The 17,925-nt window shown below is 35.9% G+C and overlaps 2 protein-coding genes and 1 pseudogene across 2 annotated transcripts; 1 reads left to right on the top strand and 2 right to left on the bottom strand.

Moving 5' to 3' along the window:
- Positions 1 to 3,163: 3,163 nt before the first annotated feature.
- On the bottom strand, positions 3,164 to 6,048 carry LOC143547971 (receptor homology region, transmembrane domain- and RING domain-containing protein 2-like). The gene is made up of 4 exons (XM_077039253.1): positions 5,702 to 6,048; positions 4,964 to 5,188; positions 4,495 to 4,899; positions 3,164 to 3,757 (listed from the first exon to the last, which is right to left on the bottom strand). Exons 1-4 carry the CDS (start codon positions 5,823 to 5,825, stop codon positions 3,198 to 3,200), a joined length of 1,314 nt encoding a protein of 437 aa, XP_076895368.1. The 5' UTR covers positions 5,826 to 6,048; the 3' UTR covers positions 3,164 to 3,197.
- A 2,145-nt stretch (positions 6,049 to 8,193) lies between these two features.
- LOC143547970 (uncharacterized) lies at positions 8,194 to 12,387 on the bottom strand. The gene is made up of 5 exons (XM_077039252.1): positions 11,574 to 12,387; positions 9,256 to 9,714; positions 8,791 to 9,168; positions 8,649 to 8,716; positions 8,194 to 8,553 (listed from the first exon to the last, which is right to left on the bottom strand). The coding sequence occupies exons 1-5, from the start codon at positions 12,186 to 12,188 to the stop codon at positions 8,331 to 8,333; spliced, it is 1,743 nt and encodes a 580-aa protein (XP_076895367.1). The 5' UTR covers positions 12,189 to 12,387; the 3' UTR covers positions 8,194 to 8,330.
- Positions 12,388 to 14,529: 2,142 nt separating this feature from the next.
- On the top strand, positions 14,530 to 17,429 carry LOC143547969 (AP-3 complex subunit delta pseudogene; annotated as a pseudogene).
- The last annotated feature ends 496 nt before the right edge of the window (positions 17,430 to 17,925 follow it).

Here is a 17,925-nt window from a genome sequence, read left to right as displayed (position 1 = left end):
CAACGACGGTTACGTCGGTAAAGGAACATAGATGACGGGGTTTCGTATGGGTGGCGGAACTTCTACAAATCTATATCCAGTTGTCGGGTGATGCCCCGTCTCCACCGGCGGCGGTTACATTAATCGACGGATTCTTTTTCTTTGCTCCGTTGAATTATTATATATAGGTACATTCGCAGAGGATGCGACAGTTAAAAAATATGGAAACCGTCATGCTCCGTTACGGCGTAATAAATGGAAAACGAAGGTGTCAAAAGGAATTTGACATAAACGGCCGTCTACAGAGCCGGGAATCAAGGGCTATTACATGTTGATCATTCAGATTGCAATTAACGAATAACATAACCAAAGTTATCATTATCATTGAACAACTATTATTAATAGTTTGACCACTTGCATTTAACGAATAGTAAAACCAAACTTACCTATGGGGAAGGGAGCTGTTGAAGACACAATTAATTGAAAGGGGGTTATATATATTGAATCAATCAGTACTGCTCTGTTTATGAAACGACGTGATGGTTGGCCGGAAACCGTCGTAACCCTTTCCTTTACGTTATATGTGAAGTGGAAGTTGAAGATGACATTTGAAACCATCGCGTCGATTTAAAATAAAAATACATATATTGCTTTAAAAATAAAAATTGAATATTATTATTAATGAAGTCTAAATATAATGTGTTAGAACGAAATTGACGCATGCAAACACATACAAATGTTATAAAAACGAAAAAGAAAAAAAAAAATCTTATGTTAATCGGATATGGTAGAGTAAATGCTATAAAAAGGGAAAAGAAAAAAAAATTATGTTAATTGGATATGGTAGAGTGAATTAATTGAAATTAAAATTTTATAATATAGGTATGTTTTGGAAAGAGGTTGGGAAATATGTTTGCAATTAATTTTAATAATAATAATAATAATAATAATAATAATCATAATTAGTTATTTACAATAGATTTTACTTCTTATTAAAAAGATATATAATTTATCATTGGCAAGGAACTATCTTTGAATAAAAAATAACGGGTGGTTATTTTTTGAATAGAAAAACATAATTAAGTTAGGAACGAACTAGATTGGATTTGACGATGATCCCTAAATATAACTTTAGTATGATTTGTTTAGTATTATGAATATCATTTAGCATAGTTAAAAGTTAATTAAGATCAAAGTAAAATTATATAATGTATATCAATAATAGTTACAAGACATGGAGGAAAATGCTAATGCTAATGGTTATTTGTAAGTTATAAGTTACTACTAACTAGTCAGTTGCCCGCGCGATGCAGCGGTGTACGCGCAAACGCAACCGGTGTTAGTACGTTTGTAACCTCGCAATGGTACATGCGTAACCCGACGGTGGTATGCATTTAACATGCCATTGGGCGTGTAACCGGTGCCAACAAGCGTGACACATAATGCCTATACGCGGGCAACCTGATATGCATAAACAAATATCATCCACGTAACTGATGCTTGAATGCGCATAACAGGTGGCGACAAGCAAGAAGCAAAGATGAAATGTACAATAATTTCAAATAAAATACTTTTAACACAATCCTTTTTTACGGACCTGTTCCGACCTGAAAACGTTTTACCTGAAGCCCGTTTTGACATGAACCCTTTCGATCTAATCCCATCCCGACATGAATTAAATTAACCCTTTTTGTAACCCTAACTCATTCCAACACCATTAGCCGAACATGCCCGACCCACTGCCAGTAATAACTGGTAATCATGTTCCAAAACTTGATTGAAGTTAAAGGACCATTATTGTATATTATTTTGGAATAAGCAAAGACTATTTTACCTCTACATTATATGCATTGTTACTTGTACTATATGCAACAAAAATAGTACCTCTTAAAATTTAAGAGGTCCCTCACTTCTATATTATATATAGTATAGATTAGTAGCAACTTAGTTCATAAGTGATAAATGGTTGTTAGTAGTTATTTATTATACGAGTAGTGATAACTGGTCGTCAACAACAACTTATGCATTAGTGGCAAGACGGGTGATCAACACTAAGTTGCTAGTGATGTCATACATTTTCACAAAGAGTAGTATCGTTTCAACTTAAGCACTATAATGATTCCCTCAACTATAAAAGCCGAGTATTCAATCTGATTATGATACACATTCTTGTTTTCTCTTTAACTTATCTAATTAAAGTTTTGAAAGTACCATCAATATATTTTTTTCAATTTGAAAGTCATATTTTCACGATTCATAAAGAAAGATATCATGACTCATACATATTACAAAACCTACATCTTTGTCACATTTATTCCCCTTATATTTTAAGGTAAGCGTATATAATATATCCTTCCGTTTAAAGCTAGAACGAGACACAAAATTATTCAAGTTACATGCACCACAACATATAATGAAATGCAAGATAGAAAAACTAAACAGAAATAACAAACCGATGTCGAAATGCAGAAGTGTCAAACCAACAATAATCATAAACAAGTAACTTGGATAATCCTTAGAATCGGATTAGACTAAGAAAAGAAAATGGTAAAACGAATTTTTGATTTTGATGATGTCCATGGTACCCCTCTGTTCGATGTTGACCTTATTAACCAACCGTGTATATGTGTATATATTATTTTACTTTTACATCGGCGGTTTCAAAAACTAAACTTCCAAAGTTCCAAGACTTGATGATCATATTCAAAGTTTCAAACTCAATAGGTTTATAAATCCAAGTAGAGTTTAACTAAAATAAAACTGATCCAAGCCCATTGCAAAGCCCATATCTTTAATTCAATTAAAAACAAAATTCCGCTAGTTCGTTAATACTATTATTAAACGGTTTACACTCCCGCGTCTCCTAATTCATTAATACCTAATAATATTCATTAGATCATCAAGCTAATCCAATAAAGCTTAAGTTACACACAACAAATAAATAGGACAAAACAACATAATTATAGATACCTTTCGTGTTACGCTTACATGTTTACATCATAACCGACATATTATACATGTAAACCTGGACGACGACAACATGTATGAACTTCTACTCATATTTAAAAGGCAAAGACTTAACGCGCTTTATTGTTTTAAAATAAGATTAAGAAGCATTAACTATTCACTTTCATGCTAATATCCCCTTTCAAACGGTACAAGACATGAAAAAATATCAGCCAGAAGTAGCATCAAATGTATAAATTTATACACTATAATCAACATTCAGGAAGCGAGTGAGTCGAGGCAAACGGAGAAAAGCTAACAGCAGAATCACTGCGACGCAAAGGGTGCGCCTGCTGACTTGACGACCAAATATAACTCGACGATGCGTTTCCCGGACTGGGATAATATGATGACAGGTGTCGTGAATTCAGAGACGATACAGACGGGTATCCCAACGAGTTTGATGAGATCAGATGAGAGGCCCGGGATCTGTGTGAAGAAGATGCCATGTTTCTAATGTCTAATGAGCTTCTTGATAGAGTAATATAAGGCGGTTGGTGGTGGCTATAAGGAGTACTTGAAACAGAATGAATGTTAGTAGGTGTACGCGATGTTTGACCTATTTGCATTGCTCGTGATGATGATGCGTATGATGATGAATATGCAGAAGATAGTGCAGCTGATGAAGCTATGGAAACCGGGTTGGATGAAAGCAATGGCGTCCGTTCTGAGGCTGGTGGCTCACCCGTGGCGGTCCTAGCATCCCGCTTGCAAACCGGGCAAAATGTTCTCCAGGAAGTCAACCACGCGTCCACGCATATCGAGTGAAATTCTGTTAAAAAACAACATAAGCGAAAATGAGTAGCAAAAACACACTAATAACATGTGTATACACTAATTCTTTGGAGGGTTTAGGTGTGTTTTAAGTCTTGGTTACTAGGTAGTCCGCAACCTAACTTTTCCATAAATCCGCTTTTGCAGGAAATATGGCCTAATTTTCGAAATATTAATTACCTTTTCCTTTTTCTTTTCCTATAATTTGTTTAACATTTAATTTGATTGTCCTTAAATAAATTACGATATTTGAAACCTTTTATAGATCTAAATACACTTTTTGTACGCGTTTTGACTTCCGATATAATTATTATTAAATATCGAGTTCTTTCATAACAAGGTACTTTATAATACTTCCGAGACAAAATAAATACTTTGCCTTGAAAGAACTCGGTTTCCAATAAAAATTATATAAGAATGTCTAAAAAAATTAACAAAGTTGTGTATTTAGATTTTTTAAATAAGTTAAATATTTAGTTATTGAAGAAAAATCAAATTAAATGTCAAATAAATTATTGGAAAATAAACAGAATAGTAACTTAAATTTCAAACTAAACCCCGCTTCCTCCAAAAACAGAGTTAAAAATCATCTAGGATCCGCCACCCCTGCCCTTGGGTAGCGGTCTACCTAGAAACCATACCGACTACATTTTCTTTACCACCTAAAGCAACTCGCATAAACACCTACAAATCAAAGTTTTACTGACAAAAAAAAAATATGAAAACGTTACTTACTGTGTCTACATGGCAGAATCCTAAGTTTATCGCCAACACTATAATCTTCAAGGCAAATAGCACAAGTAGCCGAAGTGCAATTATCTTCTAAAACCGCTGTAAATATTAAACTAGGCATTGCTTTAACTAACCGACTACTCATCCCGTGAAACTCCCGAACACGAGAAGCTTGAGGGCGGCCCCGTCTTATACGATGCCTACGTACAAAGAAACAAGTTGCCAGCACAGCAGACATTGCCAGCAATGATATAAACGATATAGCCATAATCGACCATGCTGAGTTCACATAGCTTGGAATAATCCATAGCTCCATTGCGGGTATGCCCACATACTTGCTGAGTTTTAAGCCTGCTGATCTTTTAATAAATACCGCGTGTATTTTTATACCCGTTGATACTCCTGCCACTGCAAATATAAATATATTGTAAACTATGTATTAATGAAAAAGCAAATGAACAAAGTATAATACTTGCAACAAGATCAGTATCATCGTAGTTGTAGATGATTGCTGCCTTGAATCCTGCAGATTGTGCTCTTCTAATTTTTTCCTCGAAGCTGCATACGCCTCTAATTATTAACACAAAGGGTTGGTTTACGCTTTCTTCGATAGACGTATTGGTCAATGGGCCGCATGCATCCAACGGCTCGGCTAGAAACAGTGTTCCACTTTCCCCGGATCCTTTCACAGGTGGAGCTGCAAAATAAATCAACAAATTAGACCCGGAGCAGTTCATGACCTGAACCAAACCGAACACAGGCTTGCTCAAATGCGGTTCATTTGTAAACCGAGCAGCTCGGGTTCGTACAAAGTTTTAAAATTTAAATGTCTAAAACTCCAAAATGTCATTAATTTAAGACTTCCATCTCAAAATCGAGCAACCCGAACCGAGGCTTGGCTCATTTAGTTGACAAACCGAACCAAGCCGATTGGCTCGAATACAAACCAAACCGAGCTCAAATAGTTTGGACAGCCCTGATTAAAGTAAGCATGAATCCATCCAACGTTTATTATTATTATTATTATTATTATTGTTGTTGTTGTTGATGATGAAGGTGAATAATAAAATTAGGGATAGAATAGTAATTTAACATTCTATCAATTGAATTGGATCCTAAATAATCAATGATAAAATGTTGTTGAATAACCCTAAATAAATAATATAGGAACTAATTAATAATAATGATATAAAAAAGAAAGGAAACTGACAAAAGTTAGCTTCGATGTCTTGGAATGACAAAGTGAGATTATTGCCCATCAAAACGACAGTAGCGGAGGCCCTGGAAGCAATCAAACAGAAGAAGAAGAAGAAGAAGATAGAATGATTGAACATGGTATGAAGAGAGTGTTGGAAAGCAATTAAGCTAGGGTTTAAAGTGGTGGTTGGATGGAAACATCAGATTCCATTATGAGTAATGAAGAAACATGATATGAATATGATAGGGTTTTTGAGATGCGATTGAGTCGGAGTTTGAGTGTGGATACTATTGTTTCTGAGTCAAGATATGTATGGAGTCTAGAATCAACAAGACACAAGAGTGATGATGGCTGATTATCCGGTTACACGAATAATAATAATAATAATATTAATAATAATAATAATAATATTCTTGGGTTGGGTTGGGTTGGGTTGGGTTGGGTAATTAATTTAATGAGCTGTCTGGTAAACTCTTAATGGCTCATAATTTTTTAATGACTAAGAGGTAGTTTAAGTTTGAATGGTTAACAGATTACCTTTTAATGGTTACTTATTACCCATTCAGACTTAAGATTGTCTCTTAACCATTAAAAAGTTACGAACCATTAAGAGGTAGCCGCTTAATGGTCATTAAGAGGCTACCAAACAATCTCTTAGTGTAACTGGTTGGTTGTTGAGGGATTTTGAAAGACTTAGAGCATTTCCATTCTATCCCCAAAACTTATATGAGGGGAGTTTGTAAATTATAGGGTGCGGTTTTTAATGGTTGTGAGTGTAAATTATAGTGTAGAGAGAAAATGTAATGATTTTTTTATAAATTTGGGAAAACAAAGTTTGCCTATATTTATTTTTTAATATTTGTTGAATTGGTTGTGAGTAGAATAGAGTGAAAACTGTAATGATAAAAAGTATAAAAAAATATTATTTAATTGAATAGAAAAAAAATATAGTGTTTTTTAGTGTAATTATAGAGATGAGATGAGAGATCGGTTGAGAATGCTCTTAAAGTATTCACAACCTATCCCTTATCTTTTAATTCAAAATTATGCTAAAAGCATGTTTCTCTCTCTTTCCATTTCAATTAAATAATACATTTTTAGGGGAAAGTTAACGTACAAATTAAATTAACGTGCTAAGCATGAATATCAAGTAGAGTAATTATGTAATGACTCTATGATGTAATTACATAATTACTCTATTTGTATATATAATAAATATACTTGATTATCACGTTTAGCACGTTAATTTCATTTGTATTTGATCCAAACCCTACATTTTTATACCTTCACTATTACATTTTTCTATTTCCTCCACTCACAACCACTTTCAAAAAATATTAAAAAGTTATATGGTTGAACAGTATTTTTTCAAATATACAGAAAAATCACGGTATTTTATCTCTTCTTTACTCACAACACCTTAAACTACTCCTAATATTATAAAAATTCCACTTACAGAATTAGATGGATTAAATGTGAATGCTTTTATCCGAGTTCATATCTTAGAACCAGGGTGTACACCACCTATAAGTGGCATATACTTGTTAGGAGTCAAACCAAAACTAACTTACAAGGTTCACGTAATTTCTTGTCACGTGGTTAGAATATGTTTATTTTTCAGTAATATATATTTGTTTCTATTTAATTAAAAAAAGTTCTACTTTATTTCATTTATAGTTGTCACGGAATACACGTTTCTCTTTTTTAATAATATATATTTGTTTTTATTTAGTTAAATATTATTTTTCTATTTACTTTTCCCACGGAATCCAGAGACAGTTTGAATGTATAAATGGAATAATAAATCTTTTAATAATATTCTTAAAGAAAAAAAAATCTTATTAGAATGGAAAGTGAATCATGAATTCATCTAAATTTTAAAAATTGAATAGGGTGAAAAAAAATAAGTGAAGATCTATTTTTTTTTCCTTTTGAAAACTATATGGATGAGGAGTATGAAAATTAATTCAGATACTAATAAGAGTATTTACTTTAGCATTGTAAAGGTGTGCGACGAAGATTATAACAAATGGAAAAAACATTTACACAACTAGCATGCATCATTGTAAAGGTTTGCGATAAAGATTATAACAAATGAAAAAAAAACATTTACACAACTAACGTGCATCACTTTTAAAGGTGAGGGATAAAGGAGTTGGACTACTAACTATTTATGTCAAGCTACATTAAAACCGCCTTCAATGTAGCCGATGTTTATACCAAGAAACACAAAATACTCTAGTAGCCTAACTTAATTAGGCCAAAACAGAAAAGATTAATGTAATGTTTGCGTCCCTGTGTTAAATGAGCAGAAACAACTTGCAACCCTACTTTTAAAATCATGCAGGTTGAGCCCCTGTCCTTTACGTTAGCTTTCACTATGCGTCTCTGTCTAAAAGACTGAAAAATTGTACACAGCGTATCGATTCAAGTTTAAAGTTTCCAAAAGAGACGTTGGCCCATAACATAATGTACCGACTCAATCCTACAAACATAATAACAGACTTACAGACCCTTCACTAAAATTTGCACAAAAACTACAATCATCCTACATTAACTTCAGTCAAGCAGTGTGTGACAGGGAGATTTAAATTTCTTTATACACGCAAACCACAGATTAAGTAAAGCAACAAACAAACCATTACCCAGGGCCCGACCCAGGCATGAACGACATGGCCCGTCTGAAATCCAGCGACTTGACAGACTCTGAAATATTCCCGCCCTGTGGTGGGACCCACAATCCTCCATGTGGCAGCAACACCTGTGATTGCCTACCTTTGTTGCTGCTCACTTCTTCGCCTTCAGCAGGAACCTCTTTCACCTTCTTCACGTACTCGAAAAACTCAGCCACTTGTCGAGCATACCTTCACATACATACAAATAAAATAAAATATCATATACTAAAATTAGATCACTTTAAAACAAATACGAAAAACATGTAAGATAAAAGAAACCATACTGCTGTTTCGCATCAATATCCTTGCTAAAATCAATGTTTGGCTCACAGTCAAGAACCAAAGCAGGCACCTATTTGTAGAAAATGGTCAATAATGTAAAAAAACCAAATTTAAAAAGTTAACCATATACAACTTTAAAATTACCTTCTGAATGCTTGAGTGCATATGATTTCCCTCTAGATAAAATACACGGGATTTGATGTCGGGATGTAATGCACTATCCATGTGAGCAGGAAGATTACTAACAGACAGAGTCCCATGATTCCCGCTTTCAAATGGAAAAAGCCAACTCTCGTGTTTTTCATGCAAATCCCGAAGGTATTCTAAACTGACCCCACCTTCCTCCGCCCTCTTTCTAAGCATCATCCGCTTATGGCAAGTGTCCGGGCTGGCCCGCAGATAGATAAAAGCATCTGGAATAAGGCCCGGAAGAGAAGAAACAACTGGATCAAACCATGAGTCGTAGATGCTTATTTCCATTTCATTCATCCAGTTAGCTTCGTGCACAGCTCTCACGAACACCTTTAACCAAAGAAAAAGAATATTTTTGTAAACACTACAGATATAATATACATAGTTCAGTTACTTAAAAAAAGTCATAATGCATACCATTCGATCACTGAAAACACTTCTTTCCATTAATCTAAGGGGCTTAATTCCACTTGACGACTCTTTCTCCTGCATAACTCTTGTGACAAATACATAGTTCTGGAACGTGTAAGCGTATCTTTCGGGCTCGGCATAAAAAGCATCTAAAATGTTGAAGTGATCAGGGCCAATGTCTTGCCACTTGTCAATTGGTTCAGGAACAATCTCAACAAGATCCTGAAGCTCGAGTGTTTCATTAGCAATTCTCTGCAAGAAAGTTGTCTTTCCAACACTTATGTTTCCTTCTACACAGAAAGTAAGACGTTTCTTTTGTTGTACAGGGTTCACGACATTCTCTTTCAGCTCTTCATCCACGCTCTGTTTGATGAACGTGGTTATACTTTCAGCATGGTTTTTATGAACGATGCCAACAGAGCTTCGTAAGAACTCCACCATCTTTTGATTCGATTTCCCAAAAAACTGACAAATAACACAATATATGTGATGATTAAATTTAAAATATCTTTAGAAAACATTAAACCACAATTTAATATCTACAAGAACACTATCACCAAAAGACAGGAGTTTTATGCACACATACATACATTCAAGGACTGCCATGTACATACACAAACTGTTTCTTACACACGTATAGCCAATATATCACGCATACATGCAAACACATAGATAACTAGCTTGATGGCGTTTCTCAGGTGGGTCAGCCCGAGACTTGATCATGGTGGTGGTGGAGACAAACAATAGTCATTATGGTGCCAACCCCTTTGAACCTTTTTAAGTTACCAGCTTTTACAAATCTTTTCCATTTTACCCCATTGACTAATTTAAGCAAACCGAAATTGACACCTTGACTAATTTCAATTTGAGGTGACCCAAATGAATCCATATGCATATTATGCCCAAACTAACCCATTCTATAAAGAATGAGTCAAGATTGCAAACCTTGCCTCTCACTCAAAAAATAAAGAATCCGATCTTAATGAGGCACTCGGCTCAACAAACACAAGACAGCTGTAGAATTACTTATATACCCTTGTTTCCCAGTAATTATTATATATATTAAAAGGGGGATTTTCTCCCCCTCACAAAAACACTATTCATTTTCCTATTCAATTTAATAATATTTTATTATATTTTATTTTCTTATTAATTTACTTTTACTATATATTTATTACCTTTACTTACTTTTTTTTAAACTAATTAAAAAAATTTAACAAACAAAATTTTAAACTTTAAACTTGGGTAAGTGTCGGTTTTACATGTTTTATTTGTCGGTTAAACTGTTTTTTTTACTTTGCTTTTATATTTCTTATAGTTGGTCTTAAAATGGTCGAAAGTTTTATCATGATTTAAAAGTATCCCGTCATCACATGTTATATATCCATGCTTCGACGATTGCGCCTTTAAAATATGTTTTTTTATTACAAATTCATGTTTACGAATTTATGTTTGTGCCGCCGATACTAACAAAATTTGCATCGGTTCACAACTATAACGTTTCGGTTTTTTGGTTTTACATATGATAATTTGTTGTATTTTGGCAATGAATGGTTCATTTCTTTTGTTTAGTTTCAATGATGTAACTTGATACATGATGAATTCGCGTTAACTCGCAACGCGTTCGTGGTTTAACGTTTTTACGTATCTTTGTTTTTCCGGTTCAATGGTCCCGTCACGAAGCACGGGCCTAAATCCTAGTTTATTATATAAAACTCAATATTTGTCAAACATTCAACACTTAACTAGAACTTAAAACACCTATAAAATCACACAAAAAATACCCGTAAACCAATCATTAAATCGCAAGCATCTTTATGGCCAGTGTTGCAAAAATCCCGACTAGGCACCGACTAATCCCCGATTAATCGCTAGTCGCCTAGTCCCCGCTTCACAGAGTAATTTTGGGCTAGTCGGCCAATTAATCGGTCGACGGTCAAACCTGGCCTAAACCAGTGGTTTCCGGCGAGATTCCGACCAAAATAAGCGCTTTCCAGTGAGATTCCGGCCAAAATCAGCGATTTCCGGCAATATTCCAGCAAAAACCAGTGGTTTCCAGCGAGATTTCAGTCAATTCGAGTCAAAATATGTTTGTGTATGTATAAAACAGAAAATTACATATAAAAATGTGTATGCATATATAAAACTGAAAAATATACATTAAAGTCCGATCCGATTAATTCGCTAGTCCCCACCCACTGCCCGACTAGTGACTAGCGATTTTTACAACACTAATTATGCCAAATTAACTACAAGACTCGGTGCACCGAACATTTTACATTATTCAACAGAATTCAAGTTAATTTAACCGAGCGAAACAATACCTTGTCCTTGTAGATTTTCTTGAGCTCAGCCACACCCCCAATCCCATTCTCCACCAACTTCCTCAAATTCCTCGGACCCACACCCGGAATCGTCAACAAATCCGGGTTCCCGGGTAGCAACAACGGCAAATTACCACCACCGCCACTCAAAGAACCACCCCTTTGTCTGCTACTAAACTTAACAGGCTTCTCATCAACTTCAACACCTCCATTCTCACTATTATTCTCACTATCACCTTCAGAACTCACCGCGGACACCGAAACACCCTTATCCGTATTAAACCAAGCGGCACGAGACCCACTTCGATTCTCCTTAAACACACTCCAAGCCCTAGAATTAACAATACCATTATTATTATTATTATTATAAACCCCAATAGAGCACCGGCAATTGTAGGTAAAATTAGAACCGAAACGAGGGGGGTATGAGCAAGTGTTGGTACTGGTACCGAAAGGGTTTCTGCTGCAGCCTATTGCAGCGGACATGCCGGCGGCTGTAGCGGCGGACGGCATTGAAGTTGGGTTAAACTTAAACCCTAGAGGGGTAAATGAGTGGGATGAGGAAGAGAAGATGGGACAAGGGTTAAGGTTTAGGCGTAAAAGTAGTTTCTGCATGATATGATGTTGTTTTTGTAACCATTTCCTTATCCATCTGAATCCATCTTCTTTGTCTTCTTCTTCAATTTCACCTCTGTGATAATAATAATAATATTAATAATAATTTCTGCAATTTTTGTGTGGATAAACCAGAGAGAGAAAGGGTTTTAGCTGCTGCTTTACGGTCTAGGGTTTTTAAAAGTGAGTTGTAATAATCGACCCTTCGGCATTTATGGAGTTATACGTTAAGCCCTTGTGTTTTTTTTAACGCGTCGGGAACCATCAGTCATAACTTATAACCATCAAAAAACAACCCGAAACAACATAAACAACTCTTAACTTAAACCTTTTTGATATATTCATGGTCTTAAGAAGCGTGCTTTTCTCTCATCCAACAAACTATTTAAATTGACTAGACTCCCTTTAAGAACCAAGGCATTCTGCTGCTTCCAAATGCACCACAATGTAATCAAGCACACCGTGTGAAACACTCTACCTTTATCTTTATGAAACAAAACAATTTATGCAACTCAACCAAATCCCAAACATAAAATATATATTATATATTAATATGAGGTACCTTAACATTAAGAATTCGATTCCACACCATTTGAGCTAAACCCACAAGAGATAAACACATGATCAACCGATTCCTCCTTGCTTCCACTAATCAGATAAACACTCGAACTACCCAGAATGTTTCATCTTGATAACGCATTAAGAGTTGGCAGTCTACTTAATACTTCCGTCCATGCTACAAAACTTACTTTCCAGTTGATCCATTTGTTCCAACTAAAAACAGCTTCTGGAACTTCCAAGGAGTTCTCCACCATAAACTTTTTAGACAGCCTATCGAAAGTTCCATTAAGGAATCTCCACACCAGATTATTTTATCATCATTGGCTCAAATAGCACATGTTGACATACTGTTAATAACCTCTTGAACTCCTCAAATGTACTGGTCCACCCAAATCCCCAATCCCATCTCTCACATAGCACACCATCTAACATAAAGATATTATTTACGAAAAATTTGATACATGATTATATTTCCTAAAGAATTTAGAAAATTACAAAATAATAATAATAATCTGATTCATCTTAAAATTACCCTATAATTTGATTCATCTTAAAATACTCATCTAGGCATGGGTACCAAAATTAAAGATGATTAAAATGAAATAAAGCAACGACTTTTGGCTCTCAAAATTCTAGAACTTTAAATTCCAAAAGGAAACCTTATAGGCCTCAAGAATTAAGGTCTTGAGCCGACTTAGATCCAACTGGCAACGAGTAATTAGATTTGAACAAACTAACTTTCATATCTACTTATCTAGTATCTTATATTGAAAGTACACTATTATATGTTGGTTTTAATTTATGTTGTATATTAACTCACCCTACTTAGCCGTCCCTAAGTAAAATAATAAAATTTGCGGTCTATAGACTAAGCTCATGATTTAAGCCTTAATCCGTTAGCATCTTGCAATCAATCGAACATTTCAAACTTATTATTCAACTACTCTCATAGTCTCATTATCACACTTGATAGTAAAAATCTTGTTTTTTCCTATTGCTTATCAAAATCTCGCTTATATTATCCTTATTTTCTTTATTGTTAGCAGTTATCTTACAAAAGATAAAACCTTTTTTTTTACTTTGTTATAAAACACAAAGAAAACATGGGATAATAAACAACCGATAACTTCATACAAAATAACCGAAAAGCAAGATTTCCAACCCCCGTGTCACAATTAGAGTTGCAATAATAAATATAACATAGTTTTGTTAATCAATTTTGGTTAGTTGAAGAAATCAGATCAATAACCAGATTGCCTAGTAAACTAAATCATACTCAGCTATATGATATAACACAAACTACTCATAGGTTGAACCGGTGCTCGTCATGGTATATGTCATGAAACGTAATATACTAGCAGCATTTTAATCTCTCTTAGAGCATTCCCATCCCATCCCATCCCATCCCATCCCCATAATTATGTGAGGGGATTGGTAAATTATAGGGTGGAGTTTTGAATGATTGTGAGTGTAAATTATAGGGTGGAGAGAGAAATGTAGTGATTTTTTGTAAATCTGGGGAAATATTTGGGGTATATTGTTTGCCCCTCTATATTTTTTAATGTTTGTTGGATTGGTTGTGAGTAGAGGAGAGAGAAAACTGTAATGATAAAAGTATTATTTAATTAAACAGGAAAGAGAATATAGTGTTTTGTAATGTAATTACAGTAACGTGACGGTGGCAGATCCAATAACAACCAAAACCCACCACACAAGAAAGAAGAAGGAATAAAAGCCACCACCCCAATTCCTGCCGGATGTCACCAGCACAACAATAAGAATGTCCTCCGGTCCAAGCCTAATGGAGTCCCTGTTCCAACGCACAGTCGACGACCTAATCAAAGGCATCCGTCTCCAGCTCCCAGGCACCCCTCAATCCACCTTCATCTCCAAATCCATAGACGAGATCCGCCGAGAGATCAAATCCACTGACCTCCACACCAAATCCACCGCCTTACACAAACTCACCTACCTCCACTCCTTACACCACATCGACATCTCCTGGGCCGCCTTCCACGCCGTCGAACTCACCTCCTCCCCTTCCTTCCTCCACAAAAAGATCGCTTACCTCGCCGTATCACTCTCCTTCCGCCCCACCACTGACGTCATCCTCCTCCTCACCAATCAACTCCGTAAGGACCTGAAATCCGCCAATCCACACGACGCCAGCCTCGCTTTGGAATGCTGCTCCGTTATATCCACGCCCGACCTCGCCCGTGACCTCACTCCAGATATTTTCACCCTAATTACATCCTCCGGTAATACGAAGACCACTTTTATTAAGAACAAGGCCGTGGCGTGTTTGTTAAAGGTGTTTACTCTGTATCCCGATGCCGTTAGGGTTTGTTTTAAACGCCTTGTTGATAATTTAGATATTAGTAATAATAATAATAGTTTTAGTAATGAGGTAGCTGCCACGGTTGGTGTGTTTTGTGAGCTAGCTTGTAAAGAACCCCGGGCGTATCTCCCGCTAGCGCCGGAGTTTTATAAGATTCTAGTCGAGTCGAGGAACAACTGGGTGTTGATTAAGGTGTTGAAGATTTTCGCGTGTCTTGGGAAGTTGGAACCGAGGCTGGCGAAGAAGGTGGTTGAGCCGATTTGTGATCATATGAAGCGGAGTGAGGCGAAGAGTTTGGTGTTCGAGTGTGTGAGGACGGTGGTGACGAGTTTTTGGGAGTATGAGTTTGCGGTGAAGCTTGCGGTGGCAAAGATTAGGGAGTTTTTGTTGGATAGTGATTTGAATTTGAGGTATCTTGGGTTGCAGGGGCTGTTGCTTGTTGCGCCGAAGCATTTGTGGGCGGTGTTGGAGAATAAGGAGGTTGTGATTAAGTCTTTGAGTGATGTTGATAGGAATATAAAGCTTGAAGCATTGAAGCTTGTGATGTCGATGGTTTCTGATGATAATATGGTGGAGATTTCTAGGGTTTTGATTGGTTATGCGCTGAAGTCGGATCCCGAGTTCTGTAACGAGATTTTGAGATCGATGTTATCGACTTGTTCTAGGAATGTTTATGAAATTGTTATTGATTTCGATTGGTATGTTTCACTTCTTGGTGAAATGGCAAGGATTCCGCACTGTCAAAATGGGGAGGAGATTGAGTATCAGTTGATAGATATTGGGATGCGGGTCAAAGATGTTAGACCCGAACTTGTCCGTGTGGGCCGTGATCTGTTGATTGATCCAGCTTTGCTTGGAAATCCTTTTATTCATAGGATATTATCTGCTGCTGCTTGGGTTTCAGGGGAGTATGTTAAGTTTTCAAGGAACCCGTTTGAGATTATGGAGGCTTTGTTACAGCCGCGCACTAATCTTTTGCCACCATCAATAAGATCTGTATATATTCATTCCATGTTTAAAGTTTTGAGCTTTTGCCTTCATTCTTTTCTTATAAAAGGTGTGAATTCTTCGGTTTCAAACTTTGATGATACTGAACCTGGTTTCACATATTCAGAATCTGAACAAGAATTTACAGAAACCGATAATGCTACAAGCTCTTCAGTTTTGACCAAAAGGGAGACTTTTACACAAGAGTCTGTTACCAACATGTTGACTCTTATAATCACATCTTTGACCCAGTTGACCGAAAGCCATGATGTTGAAATACAAGAAAGAGTGAGGAACGTTCTTGGTTTAGCTCGGTTAGCACAAGACGAGATATGTTTTTATCATGACACAAAAGAAAAGATGGTTGACAAAGTGGATTTAAAAACTTCCATTATTATTACATTAATCAAAGAGGCACTATCAGAGGATTTTGGTCCAATTCCTTTTAATGCTCAAGAACGGGTTCCCTTACCAAACGGATTGGTGCTTGAAGAGAATCTTAACAAATTGGATACTATATGTGCAGATGTTAAGTTATCAGTTAGTGACTCGTTTTGTCTCATAAAACCTAATATCCTGCACACTGATGGCGAGTCTGTTATTAATAATCAGAATGATGAAGAATCGGAGTCGTCTGCTGGTGAATCAATGTCTCTACTTGCTGAACACCGAAAGAGACATGGGTTGTTTTATCTTCCTTCTGGTGATAATAAAAACGCATCTTCAAGTTTCCCGCCTGCAAACGACCCTAATCAAAGGGATGCTGATGTGGACGAACTGGTTAAGCTTACAGACGAGTCGCTAGTGCTAAAAAAGAAGCCAAATGCTAACAGACCAAGACCCGTTGTGGTAAAACTGGACGAGGGAGATAGGGTCCCGATTATAATGAAGAAAACTGATGAAAATGATGACTTGATCTCGGGAGCCGTGAGAGACGTTCTTTTAGGAAATGAAACTTTATTGGATATTAATAATCCAGATGGCAGAAGAAAAGGCAAGTCACATTCAAAGGTGGAGAGTTCTGAAACTGGTAGTTCAAGTAAAAGAAGAAGCAAGCATCGTGATCGTGGTAAAAATGTTGAGGGAAAAGAAGAAAATAAGCCGAAAAGTGGTGGCAAGCATAGAAGTAGGAGAAGAGCTGATGGTGGTGCTGATGTGGCGGTTCAAAAACCAGTAATTCCTGATTTCCTTTTGTAGTGTTTGCATAACTTTGATTTGAGTTTTCCTTTATCAAGGTCAGTTTACTTTTAAAGTTTTCTGTTTATTGTTTCATGTTCTCTTTTTGTATGCTTGTATACCTTTTCTTCTTTGAAGATGCAATGTTTCGAGTTGTGTTTATGTATGGGACTGTTTTGTGTTTGAATATGAATTAAATCATTTAATACTAGTTTCTCTTTGTATTGAAATATGCCAAGTTATTAATATCATCTTATCTTGTTCTCCTGAGTATTTTAGAATTTAGATAACTATTATTTCTACTATAATTTATCATTGTTTCATGCTCGGTTGGGATTTTTCGTTCTCATTTTGTATATGCCTTAGATGGATAATATGGCATGTAACTAAGAGAATTGATTAAACAACCGTACAAAAGTGATATAATGGAAGTTGTAAAATTCTTCTAACATACACTGATGAGTAAATGACAGGAATATAAGCACCAACCCCCATGTAGGATTTCATCATATATAAATAGTTAACACCGTGTTGATCTGCTTGTAAACTTTGTTACTAGCGTAAGTTTTAAAGAGTTCAGGTTTTTACTCAGATCACATGCACTTCAAAGGCGCATTGCTTCATCTTTTTAATACTCAATTAAAGAAACAATTTGCAGGGAAATCCTGATTTCTA

The sequence above is a fragment of the Bidens hawaiensis genome, unplaced genomic scaffold (genome assembly GCF_021521415.1).
Source record: "Bidens hawaiensis isolate Kalapana, Puna unplaced genomic scaffold, B.hawaiensis_p1.1 tig00014897_1, whole genome shotgun sequence".
Classification (NCBI taxonomy): Eukaryota; Viridiplantae; Streptophyta; class Magnoliopsida; order Asterales; family Asteraceae; genus Bidens; species Bidens hawaiensis.
This window is presented reverse-complemented; position numbering and strand designations above follow the sequence as displayed.